The following is a 23955-nucleotide window of genomic DNA, read 5'->3' as shown; positions in this document are numbered from 1 at the left end:
TAGCTCCGAACATGAAAATATGTTATTCATTGATTTTAATCAATAAAACACCAAAATAATCATGCTTTTATAAAATTTGCTTGTAAGCACAGTTTGCATTGAAATTGTACACGAATTCACGTTTTTGAGCAATTTTTGGTCTGCCATGCATGTACATATTTATGCGCGCCCGGGCGTTGCAAATTTGGTGTCAAAAGATGCGCGAGATTCGAAAGAAAAAAATCATGAAATGTCGCGGCGATAGCTTTTTGCGATTGCGATACATCGCGCGGAACGTCGAGGGGGGGGGGCCTCGGAGGCCCCCCCGGCCTAGTTAGGGTTAATGTTTTCGCGACTTTCGTGAGAGCAAGAATTCGCAAAATTGAAATGCATGCAAAAGTTCTTGTCTGCACTATATGAATTGAATGCCAGTGGTAATTTGAGAAAATTTCATGGGGCGAAGGCCATCGACTCCTAGTCACAAAAATTTCATGTCGCAAAAATATCTTGCTTTACAGTGTGTCAGTTCAAGTGATTTAGTCATTTTATCTGATATATTGATTTTTCTGCATGCTCAAGGCATCTCTAAGTGATATTTTTGAAGAAGATGCTAGATTTTATCTGCAACTGCTACATAATGCCATGGATATGACATTGCTGATTCCAGGAGTAATGTGTATATTAATCATTACTTCCATGGACAATGAGTTTTTGCTTGATGGACAAGTAGAATTAGAATCAAGTCCTTTGCAAACAGTGGACATCTCCAGTGGGTTAAGATTGGGTGATATTTCGTTTCAGGCTGTTGACTGTGTCTTTGCAGACAACACAGCAACACACCTTTGCCTTTATACATGTATTTCATAAAGACATTTGCAGTTATTGTGCAGTAGAATACCCGTAGCTGTCATAGTGATAACTAAACCATGTAATTAATACTTGTCATTGGGTATGGTCAGGTTACTGCCATGGTAACTGCATTTCAAAGCAAAGGGAGAAGAAATCAGATTGTTCTCTACAACATGCAATTAAAAGTGTGCACTGCGAAATTTTTGTTCAAAGTTTTTAGAGAATGGAGTTAATGTCACAGTAAGATGCAAAGTAAAGAAACAGTACAAGATTTTACAAGAATAGAATGTTGCAGTATACAATGTTTGCAATCATTTATAAAGACAGTGACGTATATCTACAAATCTGTGTACACTAAAATGAGCACTAACTGGACTTTTAACCTGTTGAAGACAAGGCCCAAGTATACTCGGGCCTCTCGGGAAAGTGTCTATGGGAAATGCGTGTTGTAGCAAAATCAGCCTGTCCTCAACGGGTTAACACTGTCGATGTTGTACTTCCTGAACCCGTTGCCCACAGTAATCTAATGAGTCCTGCACGAAGTGAATTGGAATTTCAGAATTTGGGAAGTAATGGGTTAAATGTTTGACCAGTGTAATGCTCTGCCACATTGTGAGACTCAAACCTTGAAGAGTTTTCAACCATCTCTGCTCAGCCACAGGACCAGACATTCCCTCCTGTCCCGCCCCCACGGCCGTCAGCCAGCGAAGAGAACTTAATAGAAGGCAGTGAACAGGTGAGATACACCAGTATCAAATATATTTTCTGTGGTCTAGGGCAATTACCCCCTAGGCAATTACCCCTGACCCTTCCCCTGGCCCTAATCTTAATCCTAATCCTGAACCTAATCCTAACCCTAGCCCAAACTCTAACCCTAACCCTAACTCTAACCCTAATCCTTACTCTAATCTTACCACTACCCAGTAATAATGGAGAGGATTAGCAATCTGCTGATTCCCTCACACTGCTGGGAGTCTAAACAGAGAACTGTAAGAAGAGGGAGAAGTGGGGTCATTGACATCCGTGTACTAAAGAACAACACAGGCCTTGATAACAATAGTGAACTGAGTACCTCCATAGACAAGTACGGAGGTGCAACTACACGTATGTGCACAATGTTCATGTGTATGATGATGGAACCCGAGATGGCATAGGCTGAAGTCAGTGCATGCCCTAGAATAAGTAGTCAGCATCAGCAAGTACTTGTAGTGTAGTAGTTACACATACAAATTTTTTTGTAGTTAGTACTGTTTCAGTAACATGAGTTTTAGTTTTATTCCAGATGAATTGTATAAATCCGCAGTCAAAGAAATTATATGGGCCGTGACACGAGAAAAGGACCCTTAGGGCATTAAATACCGAAAATGAGTTTTCACCTCCACATTGTGGAAGGAACTCTGACGTATTTAGATATGCAAACCTTTTTCTGAAATTCCAATCCTAAATGACCCCATTACGACATTCAAAAAAGCATGTTTTGTCCAAATCCTCTCACTTTATGATGAGTCTATGCATGTGCGCACAGTTAGCTAGTTGATCTTTTTTGCGCGTATTGCTTTGTCAAACTTCCGCGCCGTTTTCTGGCGTTTGCGCGCAGCGGAGCTAAGGGCCCTTTTCTCGCGTCACGGCCCATATGTATATGCATGTTAGACACACTAAAGCACATGTACTACTTTTATTCATAACATCACTTTACTAGACGCTGTAAATGTGTCAACATTTCACCACTGCTGCAAATGTATTGATGCAAAATCGCTCACCATACGGCCGTATTTTTCTTGCACAGTTGTCACCAGACAGCTTGAGCAACAAGGGGCGGCACGCCTCGGGCGACCCAGATGCCGCGGAGAGGAAACGAGAGCAGTTCTCCAAGGAGAGGACGAGGCATATGTCGGCTCCAGTTCCCCTTGGTGTAGCAGAGTGAGTAACCTCTCCCTTTCTTTCTCCAGGAACCTACAGTGCTGCTCGTGACAGTGATGTTTTGTGTGTTTGGATTAATTTTACGTGACCACTGTTCAAGGCATTATTTACCATTTGCAGATGAAACAAAAACCCAGCTGTAGTGCTTCAAAATAGTTCTAAAATGTGAGTTAGTGATAGAAACAACCAAGGTAAAAATTTGAATCAGTATAATCAGTGTTAAGTATTGTTTCATATATATACAAAGTGTAAACAATAGTTATAATAAGAATGTTTCTAGACTAAACCATCTACCTTTATGGTTTATTGAGGAAAACAGTGATATGTCATTATATTTTGGGCTTTATTGCAAAATTGATGTGATGATGACGAAGGTGATGATGGTATGATGAAGATGATGGTGATAATGAAGGTGATGTCGTGATGATGATGGTAGCGATGGTGATGATGATGATGATGGTGATCGTGATGATGATGGTGATGGTGATGATGATGGTGATGATGATAGAGATGATGATGGTGATGGTGATGGTGATGGTGACACATGTAATGATGGGGATGATGATGGTGATGATGGTGATGATGGTGATAATGGTGATGATGGTGATGATGGTGATGAAGATGATGATTGTAATGATGAAGGTGATGATGATGTTACTGCTTGTGATGATGGAGAATATCAGATGATGATGACATTGATGATGAAGATGAAGATGATTGTGATGATGATGGTGATGGTGATAGGGATGATAATGATGATGATGATGATGGTGATAATGATGATGATGGAGATGATAATGGTGGTGAAGATGATGGTAATGATGGTGATGGTGATGATGAAGATGATGATTGTAATGATGAAGGTGATGATGATGTTACTGCTTGTGATGATGGAGAATATCAGATGATGATGACATTGATGATGAAGATGAAGATGATTGTGATGATGATGGTGATGGTGATAGGGATGATAATGATGATGATGATGATGGTGATAATGATGATGGAGATGATAATGGTGGTGAAGATGATGGTAATGATGATGATGATGATGGCAATGGAACGATAGTAGTGATGATACAATACCTTGTTACTAGTATACCAACTGAAAACTCAATAGACCTCTAGAATAGAGACCAATGATCAGTGCAAAGAGGATGATAGAGGGAAGTGGAGTAAATCGGGAGGATGAAGTTGGACAAAAAAGAAAAAGAAAAAGAGTAAATAGAGCTATAAAAGGAAATAGATAAAGAAGATAACAAGGAGCAGAAGGAGAAGAAAGCAGAGAATGGAGAGGGAGAGTGTAGATCTCACATTGTACACTGTATATGAAAGCAGACTCCCTGCCACGTCAAAGTATGGCATGCAAGCGGAGAATAAAGTACTTTCATTATGTACAGTGTAGTAGTACAGGAAGGTAACATTAATCACGTTTGGGTACAATGAAGGTGCCATTACTTGAAGAATGTGTCCATGTTTTTATGGCTCATTGCCATTGTCACGTGGTTACTCTCACGCGACTGGTCTCTTTATGGTCTTCAGCAGTAGATTTCTCTTTGCATGAGAGTATACCAAAAGTAAGGTCTTATTATTCATCTTGTTTATCAGTGAAAGAAATGACCAATAGATACTTCTCTCATACTGCCTTTGTGAGGGGCCAGACTGGGGCATTGGCTCTAAACTGGCTCTGATCTGGCTCTGATTAAGCCCCTGCTCTAGATTAGGGTCAGGCTTGCAATGTGTTCATAGTGAGAGAACAAGATCTGATGTCACCAGAGTCTGTTCAAATTCCATCTGGAGATGAAATCAATTGAATCTTTCTTTCTCATTCAAGCCTGCATAAAAAGGGAAGAATGAATGAGATGTACATGTATATATGTGAAACCAATATGTACTAACTGTGGCTACAGATACAATGTGTGATGTATGAATAGATCAATAAATTGTAGATAAACTGAATACATAACAAAATAACTTCTTTGCTTTGCCTGCTTTGTAATATTTTGCCAGAGGGGGGAAAAGTGTCACATTCCTATAAGATATAACCAGATTCCTTGAGAGTTGAATCAAGATATTGAAAAGCAAAAATGGTAGGCATTCTTTGCTTTAAGTTATTTCAAGTGAATTGTGCCTGAGAAATAAAAAGCAAACAAAATAAACTTAGTATGAATTTTGAAAGTGGTGCGGGATTAGAATGGATAACACTTAGATACTCACTGTGATCAAAGCCAAAAGAGAGGATTTACTTCCCAAAACTCCACTCTGGTTTTTCCATCCACTGTGCCAACCTGTGTCACTTCTGCCAAGATATCAAAACATTTATGATTTTAATGAATTTTTTATAATGGATTATTATCTGCTCGTATTGCGAGAGAACTCTCGTCACCACAAAGGTCGGCTTTCCTAAAACTGCACATCATTTTTAATAGCAACTTTAAAGATCTCCTCTACTAACTGTATTTATTCCTCTCCCCCTAAGGATACCGGGGGCATTATTGAAGATTGTGGAGTATGATTATCAAGGCTGATACTTAATTAATGTTTCCTCCTCCCAAGATTTAAAGTAGTAATGAGGGAAAGGACACTAATGTATGCTGCCTACTCTAAACTTTGCCCTGGTTATGCATTGCAAACAGCTCACCTCCACCTCTTTTGTCCCCCCCCCCCCCCCCCCCCCCCCACCCATCCAGGCTGCGGACGGGAAACAAGAAGTCTGTGCAGGCGCGGATTCGCCAGGAGAAGGAGGAGAACACGAAGCTCTCCCGACACAACGGCGAGATGCAGCAGGAGCTGCGAGCGCTGACCGACCAACGTCTTGCCCTGGAGATACAGCTGGAGAGGTTACGACCCTTCTCCAACACGGCCAGCTAGCTGGTCCCTCCCCCTCCGCCCTGTCTCCGAAACCCCCCCCCCCCCCCTTCCAAGCCCCCACCCGGAGCTCCCCCACAAGCCTGACTACTGGAGATAGCTGAAACTCACTCTCAAGGGGCTGCTATGTCATGGCTGGACTGTGTCAACGCTGGGTAATCCCGTAGATGCATGAGCACAGTGTCTGAGGATCTGTACAGTTGTACATGGAGAACCACAGGCATTAACAGCTGTGACTAACTCAAGAATGGTCTCTTTCACTGAGGAAACAAATCTGTACTTTTTTGTCATCATGGGTGCATCCATGGAAGGCCAGTAACCACACTCTTGCAGCGACAAGTAGCATCATGTAGTTGCTGGATGTTGCTGTGCATTATACCTACGTACGTACCCTGAGCCGTAACATAAAGCCCTCTCTTTATAACATTTGCTCATTTGTAGAAGTCGCTTTATTGTAATGAAATAATTATCTAAATTACACGTAACTGTGATGCTAAAAAGAGACTAAATACCGACCTGTCATACATGGGATATTTGCTTCTTCTTGTTCAAAATTCGCTTTGTTAATAGTGAAATTTTGTTGTGGAGACATGCATTCAAGTGTACACATTCTGCTGAATATTACAGTTGTACACAGGCTTTCTTTACGAAATTGTAAAAATGCATAGTTTGCATGCTTTGGTAATGTGCTTTCCACAATTTGAGCTTTCCCCATTTTGGTTGTAGTATGGGACACGGGATGGTGGATGGTTTTGGGTCAGAATTATCGAAGGTCAGTGGGAAAAAGGGGTCGATAACTTATTTCATGGTATATTAGTAGGTGATACTTGCTCTCGTTGGTTTGCTCTTCACTGTAACGATCAGATCATTCTCGTGTGTGTTTATTTGTGCAGCAGTCAGCTTTGGACGTTGATCACTTTGCCTTTCTGTGGGTGTGGATGTGTATGTGTGTGGGTGTGTGTGTGTGTGTGGGAGTGTGTGTGTTTGTTTGTTTGTTTGTGTACTGAGGCTTTGTATCGTTTTCTGGCAAAGGTTCACCAATTTCCTTTCACAGCTCAAACGTTGAACCATAAACTGTGATATTTTTATGGCAGGACACAGAAATCTGTGGAATCCAAGCAAGGTCTAGGGTGTTCTGCTGAATATGAAAGGTGTACGCATGTTTTACAACCTTTGCAAAATTGTTGATGCAAAGTTGCATGCTTTGTTTAAAAGTTCTTTCCACAGCTCAAGCTTTCCTCGTTCAGTTGCAGAAGGGTCAACTCTCAAGCCCGCCGCACACTATACGACTCACGACTATACGACCTTATATCGCATATAAGACCATGAGACCAGGTCGTACGGCCTGGCAATGCACACTATACGACCTGACCTTACAACTAGTCTTATGACCGTTCTGGCTTCAGTAGGTCACCAATGAGTATACAAGCGCACACAGTGCGCATTGCATGCACTTCTATACTTTTTGCATAATACTGTATCATGATTGGCTTAAAGCCCACATCCGGTTGTGGAAATTCAGCATGTCAAATCTGTACGACTGGCGCTAAGACCCAGTCGCACGACTGGAAACTGGCTAGGCTGGTGACGTCACACTTCCGGTCTTGAGGTCGTACGACCTGTTGGATCGTATAATGTGCAGCGGGCTTTAGTGACTGATTCAAAATTAGTTTGAAGCTACAAGAAATGTTTCCATTAGGCTTTGCCAGCTCTGCTGAGTTAGGTCTTCTCCTTTAAGCATTCCTTATTGTGCCCTGTGTACTATTTTGACATCAAGCACCACAAGCATGCATTATGCATACACAAAGAACCAGATAGTCTGTTTAAATGTCCAGTACAACTCAGCAACAACAGTTATTTAATAATTAATTTTTCATGAATTTCCCGACAATTCTGCGAGTGGTGACAATTCTGCGAGTGGTTGAATTCGTGATCATGGAGAACAGTAATGTATAGAGTAGTTCATGTGTGCTCGTCGCTTTCACATTGGTAGCAGAGTTGGTACTTTCATGTGTTTTTAAATTCCTGAATAGCACCCTACTCGCAAAATTTGCAAAAATAAAACCCTCACAAACGTATGGCGTGTACAGTATTAGAGCGCACATCTTAATACTCCACACTAAATATGACTTTGACAGCCAGAGAAGTATATGTGCCTCTAAAAGTGAATATTCAATTTAAATCCACGAGAAAGACATACTAACTGTGCAACAGGATAAAGCAATATTTCTACATATTCTCCTCTTCACTCCCTCCCTCTGAAATACAACACATACACAATATACAATATACATGAGTGACTTATGAAAATACTCGAAATATCATCCACCCCTAAACATCCAACTGCTCGTACTGCATGGTTACAAGATTCTCGCATGCAGCAGAAAACGAGCCATTTTTAGCAGACACATGTCGTTGTGAACAATTTTGTACGATTGTATGTAATTGACAATTTGTCTGCCTTGATTTTCAAACTGACACAAGAAGGTGCGGGCAAGGAACTTGACTCGTATGCAGCACACTTCTTTTAATATTAGTTTTCTGTCCTCCTTTTTTTTCTCTTTTTCTCTTTCTCCCTTTTGTTTTTGTTGTTTGTATTTATCATTGGTTTCACATCTATGTCTGCGAACCAAAATTTGTAGATTTCTGTCACTGCTTTTTCCCCTTCAAATTTTCTTGGAAATTTTGATGCCAACTCTGGCGAGCTGTACCATACCAACAGGACATCAGGATTGTGTTTACTGATTCTATGACTGTATGCCCCACATTATTAACTTTTATGTTGTGTGATAACTATGTGAAAAACAGATAAAACAATGTACATGCAACCTACATGACAGACTATATATAATTCATGTGCCTGTACAACAAGTGTAGGTGTTGCAGTAGACGATATTATATCAGTCATGAATAAAACACAATATCGCATGATAACTGATACGATAAATACTTGTACCCATGAAACTGAATCATATTAAGTTATATTGATATTTTGTGCTAGCAATGAATCTGCATTACAACAACCAAAATGACAATTCAAGACTGTTTGTCATATAGTAACTTTCTCTTCTCATCATGATTATTTTTTGTCTCATTATGTGAGAACCCTTGTGGAATTATTCTGTGAAAATAAAGAATTCTGAGGAGACGATGTGCGTAGAATATGTAAAATCATTGTTATACAGTCATAATTGGCATAAACCACCATGCCGCTCAGTTTATCAGCTCACATTTAACGACAACAACAACAGCAACAAGGATATAATGTATCTATGAACAAGTCACAGTACTTTTGTTTTGGTTTGTACTTCAGGCATATAATTCTAGCCATGAATAATTCCTTCATATTAAAGCAGATAAGGCAATTTGGGCAGTGGCCTCACATATAGGGCCCCCCTTTCCACTTGTAAGCAGTAAGAGGTGATCTGACCTTTGCCCTTTCAGTAGAGGTGAAAGCACTTTTATAGAATGTGAAATGCACTGTGCAATCTCCACTCATAACTTTTGGACAATGAGAGAGAGGCTGGTATGTATGTAAGTTTTATCTTTTGTTTGTTCGGGTATTTGTTTGTTTGATTTCTTTCTTTCTTTTTGTCTCAGAAGTATGAGCAAGAGTCAGCAGTGTTAAAGAGAAGTATTAAGAATACAATGTAACAAATATGTCCAAGGCATGAAGTGTATTATCTGTTTTATAGTGTTACGTGTATATTCATTTGTGTTGAATGTGATGTGTTGTTCATCCAAAGGCCATTAAGTTTTACAGCCCTCCTCCACCTGTTTTGTTGTTATCATTGTTGTGTTTTCTTTTCCTGTACCTACTGCTTATTAATTTAATTGCATGGATAATTTTCTAGACATAGCGAGATAAAGACGTAGTGCTAGTATACATGTTCCATCGCTGTCCGTTCTAGTCCTTTTTTAAATTGCAAACACTGCTGGTGCTTAAGCTTATGTACATGTATTCCAAGTATACACTGGAAATGAATCCTGAACTAGGTAAATGCAACAGTCCAAAAGACATATGAATGTTCTATCAACACACAGTAGACTCCCATTATAACGAAGTCCTCGGGAATGGCAGTCTTCTTTCGTTATATTGATATTTTATTTTAACCGAACAAATAAACAATAAAAATACATAGAGTGGATAATGTTGCGGCCTGAATATTTTTTGATACTTCGTTGTAACCAGAATTTCATTATAACTATGTTCATTATAACAGGAATACACTATACCTATGTCCTGTAACAAGATGGTTCATTTGAAAACAACAACAACAAATGCTTTTCATGGGCTGTTTTCGTTTTAAACTTAATGTTAGGGAGAGATTGTAGGTACACAACCAGTACACAACAAGCTAAGTTTTCTGATGTGTGACTCTGTTCTCCTTTACACCCCTTACATCCCCACCCTTTTTACCATCCCCCCCCCCCTTCATGGCCATGTCATACATACGTACATGTATATCACTCTCAAAGCTATTTTGTGTCATAATTGTAGCACCCGTTGTAGGTACCACATTGTATAGAGGTTGTATACAACGTATGATAGGCTATGGGTGGGTCCACTGGGCAGGGCAAAGAATACTGACTAGCAATTATCATTGATCATGAAAATAAGAAGGTTGATTTTCATGATGAGAGGCATGGCAAAGAATTAAATTAACAATATAGATAGAAAAGGGGAAGGAAAAAGAGAGACAGACAGAAAAAATGTGCAGCTTTGTGTATCAAAAAAGTAATGTTGAATCTCAAATATTATATTTACTGTACTTGATTGTTTTTTCTCCATTTACCATCCTTATGATTGTTATCAGTTATTATTTAGTCATGTTATCAACTTGGAGATAGATTTACTGAATGGCGATGCCTTCTTGGATACAGTAAATGTATTTGTATTTTGTTTCCATCAGATTACAATGTAGAGTTCATATGTCCTTAAATATCACAAGGTATGTCACTGAATTATGCATGATACGTATACACTGTAGGATATTCTCGTGATTATTTCCTGCATTTTAGACTGGCCTGCTTTGATAGGACCTGTACACAGAGGCATTCAAGAGGGGTTGGACATTGGTTTGGCTGCAATTTTGACTTTAATAGCAAAATGTAGAAATCATGGCTTTGTTTTCCAACGGTTCTATGGCTCCAGGGATATTCTGATGGACTTAGAGGCATTATTCTGACACCTTTTCCTTTTAAATTCTTTTTTTTTTTGGTTGCATAAAGTCATCTCCCCGTATCTCATGAATGTGTAACACCTTTTACAAACTGTTGCTTAGCTTTAACTCCGTCATAACAAAGGAGTCTTCTTCCTGACAAATCAGCCTGCTGTCTTTGTGTAATTTCTTTGGGAGCCTGCTCTTCTCAAGAAAAAAAATGTAGTTACTGTTGTACATCGCAGTTGGGGCAACAAAACCTCATATCTCAACAATGCCACATATTCAGGAGAGCAAAAAACAGACAAACAAACAAACATGGCAGCTAGAGCACTGTAACAAATGGGATGGCCTTTCCTTTGACATGCTGTGGTAACTTCTTTTGGGGGCAGCTAAGACATCTAGGATTTGGACAAGACATCACATATCTGATGATCTAACAGTAAATCCCCAAAAGTGATTTTCACCAAAATTTGAGATATACGGTCCTTGTCACCCCAGCGATGATGACATACGTCTTTGCCCGCATACGTGCAGTGCAGTTGGTTCAATCTGTAGGCCGTCTCGTTTCCAGTATGATGTAGAATCTAGAATGTAGGCAAAGTTCAGTTTGCACAGATTCAGATTGAAAGTATCTTGTGTTGGCAACAAAGTAGAGGCCTACTCAAAGATTTCCTGCTTACTCTTATGTTAATGAAATGTTCGAGATTATTTCCTCATTCAAATTTCCTGTTAGCCAATATTCCTTGTTCCATTTACGTGCAATTTGTTCTTATATTGTTATGTCTGGGTCAATGACTGGATCTGTTTCGGTGATTTAATGCATTCAAGAATTGGGGTATCTCTCATATATCCTCAACAATGTTAATGGCTATTGTATGACTCTAATGAGGAAGTGTCATTGATAAGAAATTATGTGTATGTTAAGCCTATGGTATATAATTGAAAGCAACTAGAATGTTGTTGTTTCCTTTGCCATAAAGGCACACATTCAGTAAGTTGGTGCGCAAACTATCAAAAGAATTACATTTTATTCTTTGTGTCTCCAATGCAATGCACTTTTTAAAATCTTTATTTTATTGCCATTGTTGTGCACCACGTTGCCTTCATTGAGTTGTATGTTTGCGCCTGTGTATGTATGCGTGTGTGTATGTGTGTGTGTGTGTGTGGGTGTGGGTGAGTGTGTGTGTGGGTGTGTGTGGATGGTTGTTTGGGTATGCTTGAAGGGGCTACCTGCTACGGAATGTTCAGTTCATTCTCAGCCAATTTGTTAGCCATGGTTGAACTTAATATCTACAGCAAACTTGTGTATTTAAACTGCTCTCTCTCTCTCTCTCCGCATTATTCACTGTGGTTGATGGCAAACTCTCCCGCAAGTGTGAGCCTTAGGGCGCATTTACACAGAGCACGGGAACAGCAACGGTCTGGTTTTTTGCTATGGTGCACCAGAAGGAACCAAGTATGATTCTATTATTTTTTTTAAAAAAATCAGTAATTTGGTACAAAATCACCCAAAATGTTATTCTTATATCAATATCAAGAGCAACAAAATTACCAATGGGAGATTAATTTTGTATCAAAATTATTAGCGGGGAAGTGATATTTCAATAGAAGCAGACTTGGTTCCTTTTGGTGCACCATTGGTAGCAAAAAAATGGACCATTGCCATTACCGTGCTTGGTGTAAATGGGCCTTAAGAGTCATAGCTACCGCGTATGTACATGTATGTACCTTGTCTCCTAGATTCCACAGGAGGCTTTCCAAACATTTTTGTACATGTATTTCGTGTCCTGGAGAGAGAATAGCAGTGTCCCTTGTTTGGGAATTACATTTGCAGATTGAGATGTATGTATCACACAGGTACACTGTATCTTTCTGATTGCTCTGTAGAATCTCCCTGATTTCAATGTGTAGAGGTGGCAGCCTGACATACAGCTGTATACATGTACAATTGTAAGCACGGCAGGTAATAGTGCATCAACTTCTTACATCTCTTATGTAGACATCCAATACTTACAGAACTTTATGACTCCAACAGCAATATGACAGATATTGGATATGCCCCCACTGTCATGGACTTTGTCAAGCACATTTTTCAGTGCGAATATTTGCTTATGATATTTCCCCAATTTGTATCCAGTTTGTTCCCAATGCTAGTAGCATTTGTGTAATGAGGGAAACATTGATGGGTTTAAAGTGGAATAACTTTGTTATACTGTTCAAAGAACCTGTCCAGTGCCCTGAAATATATGTGGTATTTCATGATGTTTACTCTTTTCCTTTTTTGTTGTGGTTCTTCCTTCCCCGCCCCGCCCCGCTGTAAAGTGTTGTTGATTTGATTTGTTACAAATTATGTGCTATGAAATGGCCCCAGATGTCCACCTGTGTTGCCGTGGTGACCGAGCATTTTTTCAAGACGACTTGTTTCATATCAATGTGACATTGTTCCATCTATATTGTATACAAATTAAGCGGAACAAAACTGTGTAAAGTACACTTTGACACTGTAAATTCATGTAGCTCTATTTATAATCATTACAATTACTATCATATTATGTTGATGTACAATGTATGTTCACCCCCATGTTATGCATATCTCCTATGTGGAAGAAGAATAAATCTGAAAACAAATTCAAAGACAAACATGGATTTCTTCTGTGCCATCTTTCAAAAGTTGTAAGATTATTATACAATGTTGCAGTTTACGTGATATTCAGGTTGAGCGATTTCATTGTAAATCAAAATGAAAATTTAAGTGAGGATGAGTGGAATTGACTATTATGTATGACATTCATGTACTGTATACGCCGTTTTCGCGAGGGTTTTATTTTCACGAATTTCGCGAGCTGTGGGCTGATTGCAAAATTAAAGACACACGAAAATATTACCCCATCCGTCATAATATGTACAAATTGATGACAAGCGCTGGCCAGACCACTAGTGCGCACGGCTGTTACACCGGCCAGTACGTCCAAAACTGAGTACTGCAACTGCTAGGACATACTACTAGTAGTACGCTACGGTGCGACCAATTCTGGAAGTGAAGTACGATGATAAACGTCAGTCATGCATTAAAATATGCAATCTCCGTGCTACGTTACCCTACGCGAAAGAACACTGGCTCGACGTGGTTGGGTGCGTGAGGCCTAGTTTAGGGCCCAGGGATGCATGTAAAACTTTTGCTAGTGCTAGCGCAGCTCTGAATCTTTGTAGTCTACATCTATTTGTTGCAACATTTGGTAGGTACTTGTGAATGCTGTATGTGATTGTCTCACTGTAAGTTCCCATTTTATAAATCTTCTAAGTGTGTGTCTTTTCTATTGTCATGTTTGGGAAGTCACAATGCAAATGGAAAAACGTTAGAAGTACAATGTACGTTGGCAAGTATTTGAATGTGTTTCTCGGGCTCGGCAGAAGACCCGACTACTACCAGTATCAATCGCGAATTGAACAACAGGCGAAAATGCCACTGATACCGTGATTCGCGAAAATATCTGTACACGAAAATATTGGCATATACAGTATCTGACATACCATCAGGGGCAGGTTTCCCCCTCTTGTTGGTTTATTTTATTTTTATTTTATTTTGTTGGTATGTTTAATCCCCTTAAAGGAAACCCAAACCCGAAGAGAAATGTGGATTGAGTGAAAGCAGCAACATTAGTAGAACGTATCAGTGAAAGTTTGAGGAAAATCGGACAATCGATGCGAAAGTTATGAATTTTAAAAGTTTTGGTGTTGGAACCATTGGATGAGGAGACTACTAGAGGTTATGATGTATGGATGGACAACAATATAAAGAAAATATAAAGGGATTTCCACAAAAAAAAAAAAATCATTTTCATGAAATTTACACATTCCATCAACTTGATACTGACATATGTTAAGGGTAGCAATTATTCCCCCTGCTTTCTGAAAGCGGTTAGTCAAGTGCTCTTTCATTATGCTAGAAAAGTGAATTTTTGTGGAATTTTCTTTATATTTTCTTCATATTGTTGTCCACACATACGTCACAACCTCTAGTAATGGGTTAAAGAGTCTAAAGATGGCGCTTGACCCATTTTGCGATTAAACTCTTCCAACATTGTTGCATATAAATCCTTTCCACTGTCTCATGACAGGGAGGTGGATATTCCACCTGACCCCTGGTTCTGATCGCTCCTGAAAAAAAAGAAAAAAAGATGTGTTCATTACCACCCTCAACAGCAGATAAAGTCAAGATAGGCAGTTCGAAGGTCACATTGAGACACGAAAAGGGCAATGTTCACTGAGAGAACAGAAAATGTCAACGGTCACAACGTAAATAAATGGACATCATGCATGTAGGGTTTCAGTTATAACAAATAAAGCTACTAAATGCTGTATACATTTCTTTCAGCATACAATTACTGTACTTTGTCCTGTGAATCAGGCATTCTACTTGGTGAAATACTATATGTCATTATACTAATGATGCACAGGATAGAGTGTGTTAGTGAAGGTGCGGCGCGCTCGAGAGTATTGACAATGGTGCGACACGCACGAGGCGCAGCCGAGTGCATGTTTGCAACCGTTGTCAATACTCGAGAGTGAGCCGCACCTTCACTAACGCCACGAAATAATCCTGTGCGTCATTAGTTTTATAAAATGGGTCGAAAACTAACAGCATTATTCACGTACCTTTGTGGGTCAATACCAGTCAGCTACATGTAGCACTCGCTCAAAAGTCAAGATGTCCGAAGATGTTCGTCCCAAACATTTACGCACGTCGCACTCGGAAATCCCGCACACTCACCTAGTACTGTAAGTACGTATAAGAGTATACGTACTGTTATGCACAAGAAAGGCCGCCGGCTGTTGTGGCAGCCCGCGGCCCGAACTAGAAGTTGTTTACAGGATTGACAGCGCGTATAGTAGCGCGTGACGCACTTGTAACAACTGATTGAGTGCGCACTGCTAGTGTAAAACATTGTGACGTACGTCAGGCCAGGGAGGACTGGTGGAAGAGAGACTCTTCTTAGTGCTTACCTGAAGAAAATAATGCACGCACACGTGACTCATTTCAGCGCTTCCAATTGGCTACATTCTTGAACCCATTTTATAAACTCTATTAGCCAAGTGTGCTGTGCATGATTTGATGTGCTACTACCGCTGCACTCAGTTAAAACAACTTCAGATATCTGTCTTCCTCAACAGCAAGAGACCAATAACTTCTGTACAGTCACGGTATGTCTCGTTAGTATTCTGTGTTATACAGTAGATTACCAGTAATGTTATAGGGGCTTGCATTAATTATGTGCAGTATTAGTGAGAACTTAAAAGTGGCAGTGGTAGTGGTGGTGGCAGTGGTAATATAGAAGTAGTAGTACTCTGGTCAAAGTAGTAGCAGTAGTAGTAGTGGTAGTAATAATAATAATTAGTAGTAGTAGTAGTAGTAGTATAGTAGTAGTAGTAGTAGTAGTAGTAGTAGTAGTAATAATAATAATAATTAGTAGTAGTAGTAGTAGTAGTATAGTAGCAGTAGGTTAGTGGTAGTATTGTAGTAGTAGTAGTAGTAAAGTATTATAGTGGTGATGGTGGTGGTAGTAGTAGTAGTAGTAGTAGTAGTAGAAAGTGGAGTAGTAGCAGTGGTTGATCCAGGGGGTGCACTGGGTGTATGCCCCCCTTTTTTTTGTAAAAAAAACAGAAACAAAAAAGGGCACATACGCCCCTTTATTATTTTTTTTGCGTTCCCCCCCCCCCTTCCAGAATTCCTGGATCTGCCCCCTGAGTAGAGTAGCCAAAGTAATTGCATCAGTGGAAGTAGTAGTGTTAGTAGTAGGAGTAGTAGTACAGTGGAGTAGTAGTATAGCAGCAGAAGTAAGTTGTGTTTCAAGTAACAAAGTTATAAATTATTGAAGTTTTAATAGCCGCAATGAACGCTATGTTAGTATAGCTGAAGTAGAATCAATGATAATACCACATACTGGTCGTAATAGGAAGTAGTAATTATAGTTAGCAGCAAAAGGTTAGCTTAGGGATCATGCAGGTATTCGCACGGATATGTAGAGGTGATAATGATAAAATGTTCACCATGTCATGCTGTGTGACATTGCATTAACGCAACCATTATAAAATCATAAAATGGCTAATATTACAGTGAACTTTGAGGCAATTGCGATTATCCTGACTGTATGCGGGCTTGGTAATCTTCTTCGATACTCAAAAGCCTAGAGACATCCATATCATTAGTTATTTAATATGATTATCTAATTCTTATATGTGACTCTCAATCACAAAACCACCATAAAGTTGTCAAACATGGATAAATAGTTAAGGGCAGATTCTGAAAGTACAGCCTCTAAGCTTAGCAATCACGTGGTTCAATACAAATGGAGACTCCTAACCCACCTTAATATTGGAATGAAAGTTGTACACACTCTGGTAAAGTGCTTTATGAGAAAAGAGGTTTTGAAGTTTAGGGTCACGCAAATAATGTTCTAGAAAAAAAAACCGTTAAAAAACATAACTTCCCATTTGGTCTGTGATCCCAAATGTTGGAATTATGTAGAAGAAGTACTGCTCTAACATAAAATATGAAAAACTAACAATTGTTTTGATTGATCAGCCCAGTGCTGTTTTACATATTTTGAATCCTCACGTGAAATCAGCGTGTGCGACTTTTTGTTGGTTTTGTAATTCACGCAATTACGTAACAAAGAAGGAAAAAGTTGTCGCGGGAAATTATTCCAAGTCTTGGCAAAATGACTGTATCATACAATGGCTTTGTTCTCACCGCCTATATTTAGTTATTTTGTTTGTTTATTCATTGTTGATAATACAATTAAATCAGCCCATTTCAGGAGCGATTACTTCAATAGCTCTCCACCTCTGCAATACAGCTGAAGTGCCATGGATCGATGGGAGGGAAGAGTTGCCTTGGTAACCGGCGCTTCGGCCGGTATAGGTGCTGCGGTTGTCCGGCTGCTCGTCAAACACGGCATGAAAGTGGTTGGATGCGCAAGAAACGTGGACAAAATGAAGGTATATAAGATTTTTTTTTTTAAAGGATATCAAATTTCGCAAAGCAAAATGATATTGATAGAGAATATGCACTGCATTCCTCGCCATGTTATTTCTGCATGGTTCCCGTTAATAATGATAATAATAATAATAATAATAATAATAATGATAATAATAGTAATAGTAATAATAAGTGTGTAATTCGATACTTGTGTCAATTAATCGACTTTCAAGTTATCTACTCTCACACGCGTCTTTGCTAAAAACATTAATTCGCTTTTTACAGTAGACGCTTGTAACTTAGAAACGATATAAAGATAGCTATGGCCTACATTTATTAGAGGAAACAGAGAAGAAGAAGAAGAAAGAAAGAACAGAACATGGAGATGTCGTAATTTGAGTCTTTGAGATTTATGTTTCTTGCTTTGCCTAAATATTTCCTCTGCCAAACCTCACTTTCAGTTTGTACTTATCATTAAATCAGCTTTTCGTTATGTATAGTGTTAAGTCTTCGTATAGCTTTATCGTACTTTATACAACTATAGAGCACTTGATAGTTGATACCAACTAATAGACCAGAAGGAAACCAACCAACACACAGCTAAACGAGTGACTCGCTAATTCTATACTGTAAATTATTATATCAAACAACAGGAGTAAACTATCCTACCCCAAGCAGCAAACAAGGAACCAAAGTATTTACTCTCTAAAAAAATCGAGTGAAAATTTTCACTCTAAAAAGAGTGAATACAAAAAAGAGTGAATTTCGAGTGAAATTGGAATGAATTTTGAGTGAAAATGCTCATTTTCACTCATTTTGGAGTGACGTCAGGGATCACTCGAAGATTTTGGAGTGATCCCTGACGTCACTCGAAAATGAGTGAAAATGAACATTTTCACTCAAAATTCACTCCAATTTCACTCGAAATTCACTCTTTTTTGTATTCACTCTTTTAAGAGTGAATATTTTCACTCGATTTTTTTAGAGAGCTCGTCTTGTCTTTGGTGTTGCTTTTAAAGTGAGATGGATTGTGAGTTTGGCAATGTCTTTACCAAAACGCCATATAGCAGCCACACCTATACAGAAGCCAATATTTTCAGTGCACGCAACATAATGGAATAATTCACTCATGTCACTTGGTACCTGATTACTGTAAGAAATCTTATAGTAAAAAAAACCCCAAACACACACACACACAAACAAACAAACAAACAGACCAAAAAAAAGAAGAAAAAGAAGTCCTCTCAGGCTAAAAGAATAAGGACAAGTAGCCTACCCTGATTGACGATCTATAAGGGGCAACTCAAAGCAACCAATCACCGGACAAACTAAGTGTCATCGTACCATCAAACGAGTAAGGAACGCTCCCATTGGGCAGCCTCTTGACTTTTAACCAATCATCATTCGTTTTTCAAAATCTACACAGGCGCTCGCCAATGAGGTCAATAGCGGGAAGGGGTCCTTCCATCCAATCCAGTGCGACCTCTCGAAGCGGGAACAGATACCTACCATGTTTGAGACCATTAGGACGGAGCATGGCGGAGTGGACGTGTGCATCAACAACGCCGGGCTCTCCTTTAGATCGCCGCTCCTTGAAGCACCCCCTGAAGAAATGGAACATTCCCTGAATGTAATTAGTATTCACAATGAATACTTCTATTGATTGAACAAGAAGGAGTTCTATAGGCTGGCTAAGCAGTAATGTTTCAAATTCTAAAAGAGCGATTCAGACGTCACATTCAAGCAAGAATGAATGAAGGCGGTATTTACAAATGCAGCGACCATTATAAAGTTGAAAAAAACTCTCTATAGCCAGTGAAAGTAGCGAATACAATGTCAGTGCGATCGACTCATTGTTTTGCCACATATAATTGGAAATTGAAAATATAATATAATTGAAATTGCTGCCGCTGAATATTCCCTTTGAAAATCACTTCAAAATATGTGAGTACTTTCCCACTTATCTTTATAGCTTCAGACATAATTCCCTTCTTTTGAAAGATTTACTGATATTTTGAATACAATGATGATTTTATTGTTATTATTATTATACTTCACTCGAACTTAAAATTTTCATGTCGGTTTCACCAAGCTCCTTATAGATTCACGGCGTCAATCAAAATCTACCTATGAAAGGAACTTGATCCCTAGTTAGTTAAATTCTGTTTTCCCCTAATTTCTCTCGCTTGATTAAGCCTACATAATATGCGTGGAACGAATGTTTGTGTATGCATAATAATCATGCAACGTCTTTCCCATGTACTGGTACAGGTCAACGTTCTTGCTTTGTGTATGTGCACCAATGAATCGATCAAACAGATGAGAGAAAGGGGCGTGGACGACGGACACATTATCATGCTCAACAGGTGAGAATTTGAAACGATGGTAAAATATGGCTGTCCTTTTAGATAGAACTTCAGATATCCATTTTTGTGTGTGTGTGTGTGTGTGTGTGTGTGTGTGTGTGTGTGTGATGATAAGAAACCTCCTATGAAACATGTAAAAAAGCCATTTAATTCTAGGAGGAATTCAAAGTTTGATGAAAATTGGTTTTGAAATGGCTGAGATATCGACAAAGAGGTTCTAATGAAGGTGAGAACCACCTTTCATTAGGACCACTTTGTTTTACTTTGTTTTTGGATATTTTGTGTACTATACAGTATGTGATTTGCTTATCATAGAAATAGGTCTTTAAAACCCAGTATATAGGACTACATAACACTCCACGCACTATGAAGTGTTACCAAAGAGGTACGATAATAGGTGAGCCTTTCGCCTTCTTGGTGTTGCCGATTTCGACAGCAATGCTACCTGATAGCATTCATGATCATTGCTATTAAATTTTCATATTTAATTTTGTGTGTGTGTGCGTGTGTGTGTGTGTGTGTGTGTGTGTGTTTTATTCATCTTATCAGTTTAGCCGGACATCGTGTGATCGTCGGGGTGAACAGTCTCCACTTCTACTCGGGTACCAAGCACATGGTGACCGCCCTCACCGAAGGGTACCGGGATGAGCTTCGGCAGCTAAACTCTCGGATTCGAGTCACGGTATTATACGTGCATCTATTATTGGTTCTTATATTGCAACGTCTTAACCGTGACCCTTTGTATTCGAAACATCTCACAGACAATTTACTGTCTGACACTAAATGTTCATAAAAATGTCCACGAGTAAAGTATACCCTGGATTCAACCATTTTGTTTAATATTGATTGTCCTTTTTAAGACGAACTTATATGCCTATACAAAAATTAACCTTCACATCAGCAATCAGCAGTATAGATGAGCAAATTATTTCAAAAAAATTGGAGTTATCACCGTTTATTATGCTTCTGTCTTCATGATAATTTTGAATTTGTCTCCATTGCAAACTCCTAAGTTTTTCTAAGTACATATCAAATAATTGCAAATATGCTCAAGAAAATAGGGAAATGTACTGACTAACTGGTTACATCCGAACACTTTTTTAGTTGTGTGACTTTTTTATTTTCCTACCCAGGCAATTTCGCCCGGTCTCGTCGAGACCGAGTTTTCGATTCGCCAAAATGCACACGACCCGGAAAAGGGGAAAAATCTTTATAACGAACTGCCGGTGAGTAAGCACATTTATAGGAAATTCACTAGTTTTTATATCAAAGTAGTTCCTTTCTTGCTGACAATTACATACTCTGTGCATTGAAGATAATATTTTCACTTCCGGTACAAGACAGCCCCCCCCCCCCCCCCCCCCCCCCCCCCGCTGAACTCGTATACCTATTGCTACACCCGCTTCTCCTTCCCTGGAACCCGCTTTTGGTGCCACTCGAAAAAGGGATTTTTTTTTTTCATATAATCATGTATAAAGTTCATACTTTAGATGATAAGGCTTTTCGAGTATATTCATGGTTTTTTTTTTCTTCTTTATCCCCCTTCAAAGATATTCCGTATAACACTGGCAAGTTCAATGATCCCAAATCAGCCGCTGCCATTTTGTGGCAACCACACAGTTTTTAAGAGTTAGGTAATTAATACAATTATATGACACACGTTACACAATCGTATGACACGTGGGTCTATAAATTATAATCATTATGTTCACTTCTGATGTGACAGTTTCCTCTTTTTTTTTTGACATAAAATGCAGTGTCTAAAGGCGGAGGACATTGCAGAATTAGTGGCCGTGGTACTTCAACAACCAGCGCATGTACAGGTGCGTGTGATAAACATTATACTTTTTCCTACGGTAATTATGACTGCCCTTGTAATATCATGTAATATTCTATGTAAGTATGACAATGTATATATATAACATCAGATGATAAGATAAAAACCGAGGAACGTTAGTTTCAAAATGTTCCAATTGAAGTTTAAGTTAGCAATTTCTTGTGAAATACTCGTACATTTCGATGCTGTTTTATCTTATTCTTTTGATTTTGTATGTATGGGAACAAGTCAACGACAGGCACCAACACACACGTTTTCACAAGTACAGTGTAATAGATATCCCTTTACCATAATTGGCATTGCTCTTTTCATTACTTTTGTTTATATTTTATCGTTATTATTGTTGTTAACATCATCATAATCACATATTTATTGCTTTATTGCCGCGCTGGGATTATCGTGTCACATGAGTGACGGTCCTTCGTGTTTCACTACGATTTGTGCATTTCATTTTATGTCGGCCTATTTCTTTTCCCGGCTCTTTCTGTCGTGATATACGCCACGTTGTATCATACGTTATTCTGCATGTGCGTTGTAACTCTCAATTTAATGTCTTCTCTTGCCTAATTCCTTTCTATCAATTCATGACAGATCCATGACTTGCTCGTGCGGGACACAGATCAAAAGTATTGACGACAAGGACATCGTGCCTTCCCGGCATGCAGTATATTTTTTAAAATAGACCGATCGGTTCACGGTATATACCTCTTTTAAGTAAAAAAAAACCCCAACAACAAACAAACATGGCGGAAGTGATGACTAAAACGATTTTGAACATTTCAGTGAAACTATGACGCGCGGCATGGACATTCGAATCTGCTGTATCAACCCCAACTAATCCTCAAGACAACTTGAATGTGGCGAAATCATTCCTTTTATAGTCATGTGCAAAATAGTTTTTTAAGCTCTCATCAGGGAGGTGTCCAGAACAACTCCGTGCTCCCATTTTTATCCTATGTCATGATCAATTTTGAAAGTATAGTGCATTGGCCCTCTGCATGCCCACGCAGTTTGTCCTTTGCTTTGTTGTTGATCATTTTGGAGTGGATAGGAAAGCGGAATGTGTGATAAGAGTTTAGAAAAGTTTAGCGAAAGGAAATGAGATACAGTGTAATTACATTTTAACTCTATAATTTTGATCATGCTTCGAACTGAGTATGTCATCTAACGCAATGTCTGTGAATTCTCGGTTAGTTTAAAATACATTATGCACTTTGTGGTTGTTATGTTAGGCGCTTTTTTCTTTGTCTTCGTTGCTCACTTTTGAATTTATGATTTGAATGTGCGGACGAAATACATGTAATATTAAAGACAAGAAGGGAAAAAAAAACCCCGCGCAAGTTTAGCTAAGGATTCTGAAATAGCATTGTCAAAATTTGACGTTTTATTTTCATTATTCTCTAGCCTTTGATAGGCTTATAAGCCTGTCTATTAGCTAGCTATCCCCTCCCTTGTGTAAGGTATTTCTGTGTGTTTATTCTATATCGCAGCTTCAATCATAATTTTGTGATGCCCTCGTGAGCAACACATAGAATAAAACTTCTTTAGTATTCAACTCTGATCGCAGGCCATCAACGTGGGAAGCGGTACATCATTACGTGCCATGTGATTTTAGATGTTGACGCAAATGAAACAGCGCCCCCATCACCTTCCTGACACAACGGATACCACAGAGATCAATGCTTATAGAGTCCTTCTTTTCCGTGTTATGTAATCGTTTAACCTTGAATTAGTATTGCCGCGTACAATTCTGGTATAGTGTGCGAATCATAGGACACCATAAAATAATCACTGTAAAGATGCAGAAGATTAAAGAATAATTCATCATTTGGAAATTCCTCTTCTGTAGCAGAAGATGACAGTCTTTCCTTCTTTTTTTTTCTTCAAAAGATACATCGGTGTATTTGCTGCATGTTTATTTTTGTGTGTGTATGGGCGCGTACGTTTGTGTTCTTGTTTAGTGGTGTGTGTGTTTTGTGTTATTGTTTTGTT

General features: G+C 38.9%; 2 protein-coding genes across 2 annotated transcripts in view; both read left to right on the top strand.

Annotated features, from left to right (window-relative positions):
* Nucleotides 1–5619, top strand: part of LOC139725309 (uncharacterized) — a 59064-nt gene extending 53445 nt beyond the window's left edge. The window contains exons 17-19 of the mRNA XM_071636399.1: nt 1484–1564; nt 2615–2748; nt 5439–5619. Coding sequence (XP_071492500.1) covers nt 1484–1564; nt 2615–2748; nt 5439–5619 — 396 coding nt within the window. The remainder of the gene's footprint in view (nt 1–1483; nt 1565–2614; nt 2749–5438) is intronic.
* A 12029-nt stretch (nt 5620–17648) lies between these two features.
* Nucleotides 17649–22596, top strand: LOC139725308 (dehydrogenase/reductase SDR family member 11-like). The gene is made up of 7 exons (XM_071636397.1): nt 17649–17780; nt 19187–19390; nt 20032–20126; nt 20676–20808; nt 21260–21352; nt 21884–21949; nt 22555–22596. Exons 1-7 carry the CDS (start codon nt 17649–17651, stop codon nt 22594–22596), a joined length of 765 nt encoding a protein of 254 aa, XP_071492498.1.
* The last annotated feature ends 1359 nt before the right edge of the window (nt 22597–23955 follow it).

The sequence above is a fragment of the Diadema antillarum genome, unplaced genomic scaffold, assembly GCF_040938485.1.
Source record: "Diadema antillarum isolate AM-2024a unplaced genomic scaffold, OU_Dant_1.0 seq00000032_RagTag, whole genome shotgun sequence".
Lineage (NCBI taxonomy): Eukaryota > Metazoa > Echinodermata > Echinoidea > Diadematoida > Diadematidae > Diadema > Diadema antillarum.
Note: the sequence above shows the minus strand (reverse complement) of the source record. Positions and strands in the feature narration are given on the sequence as shown.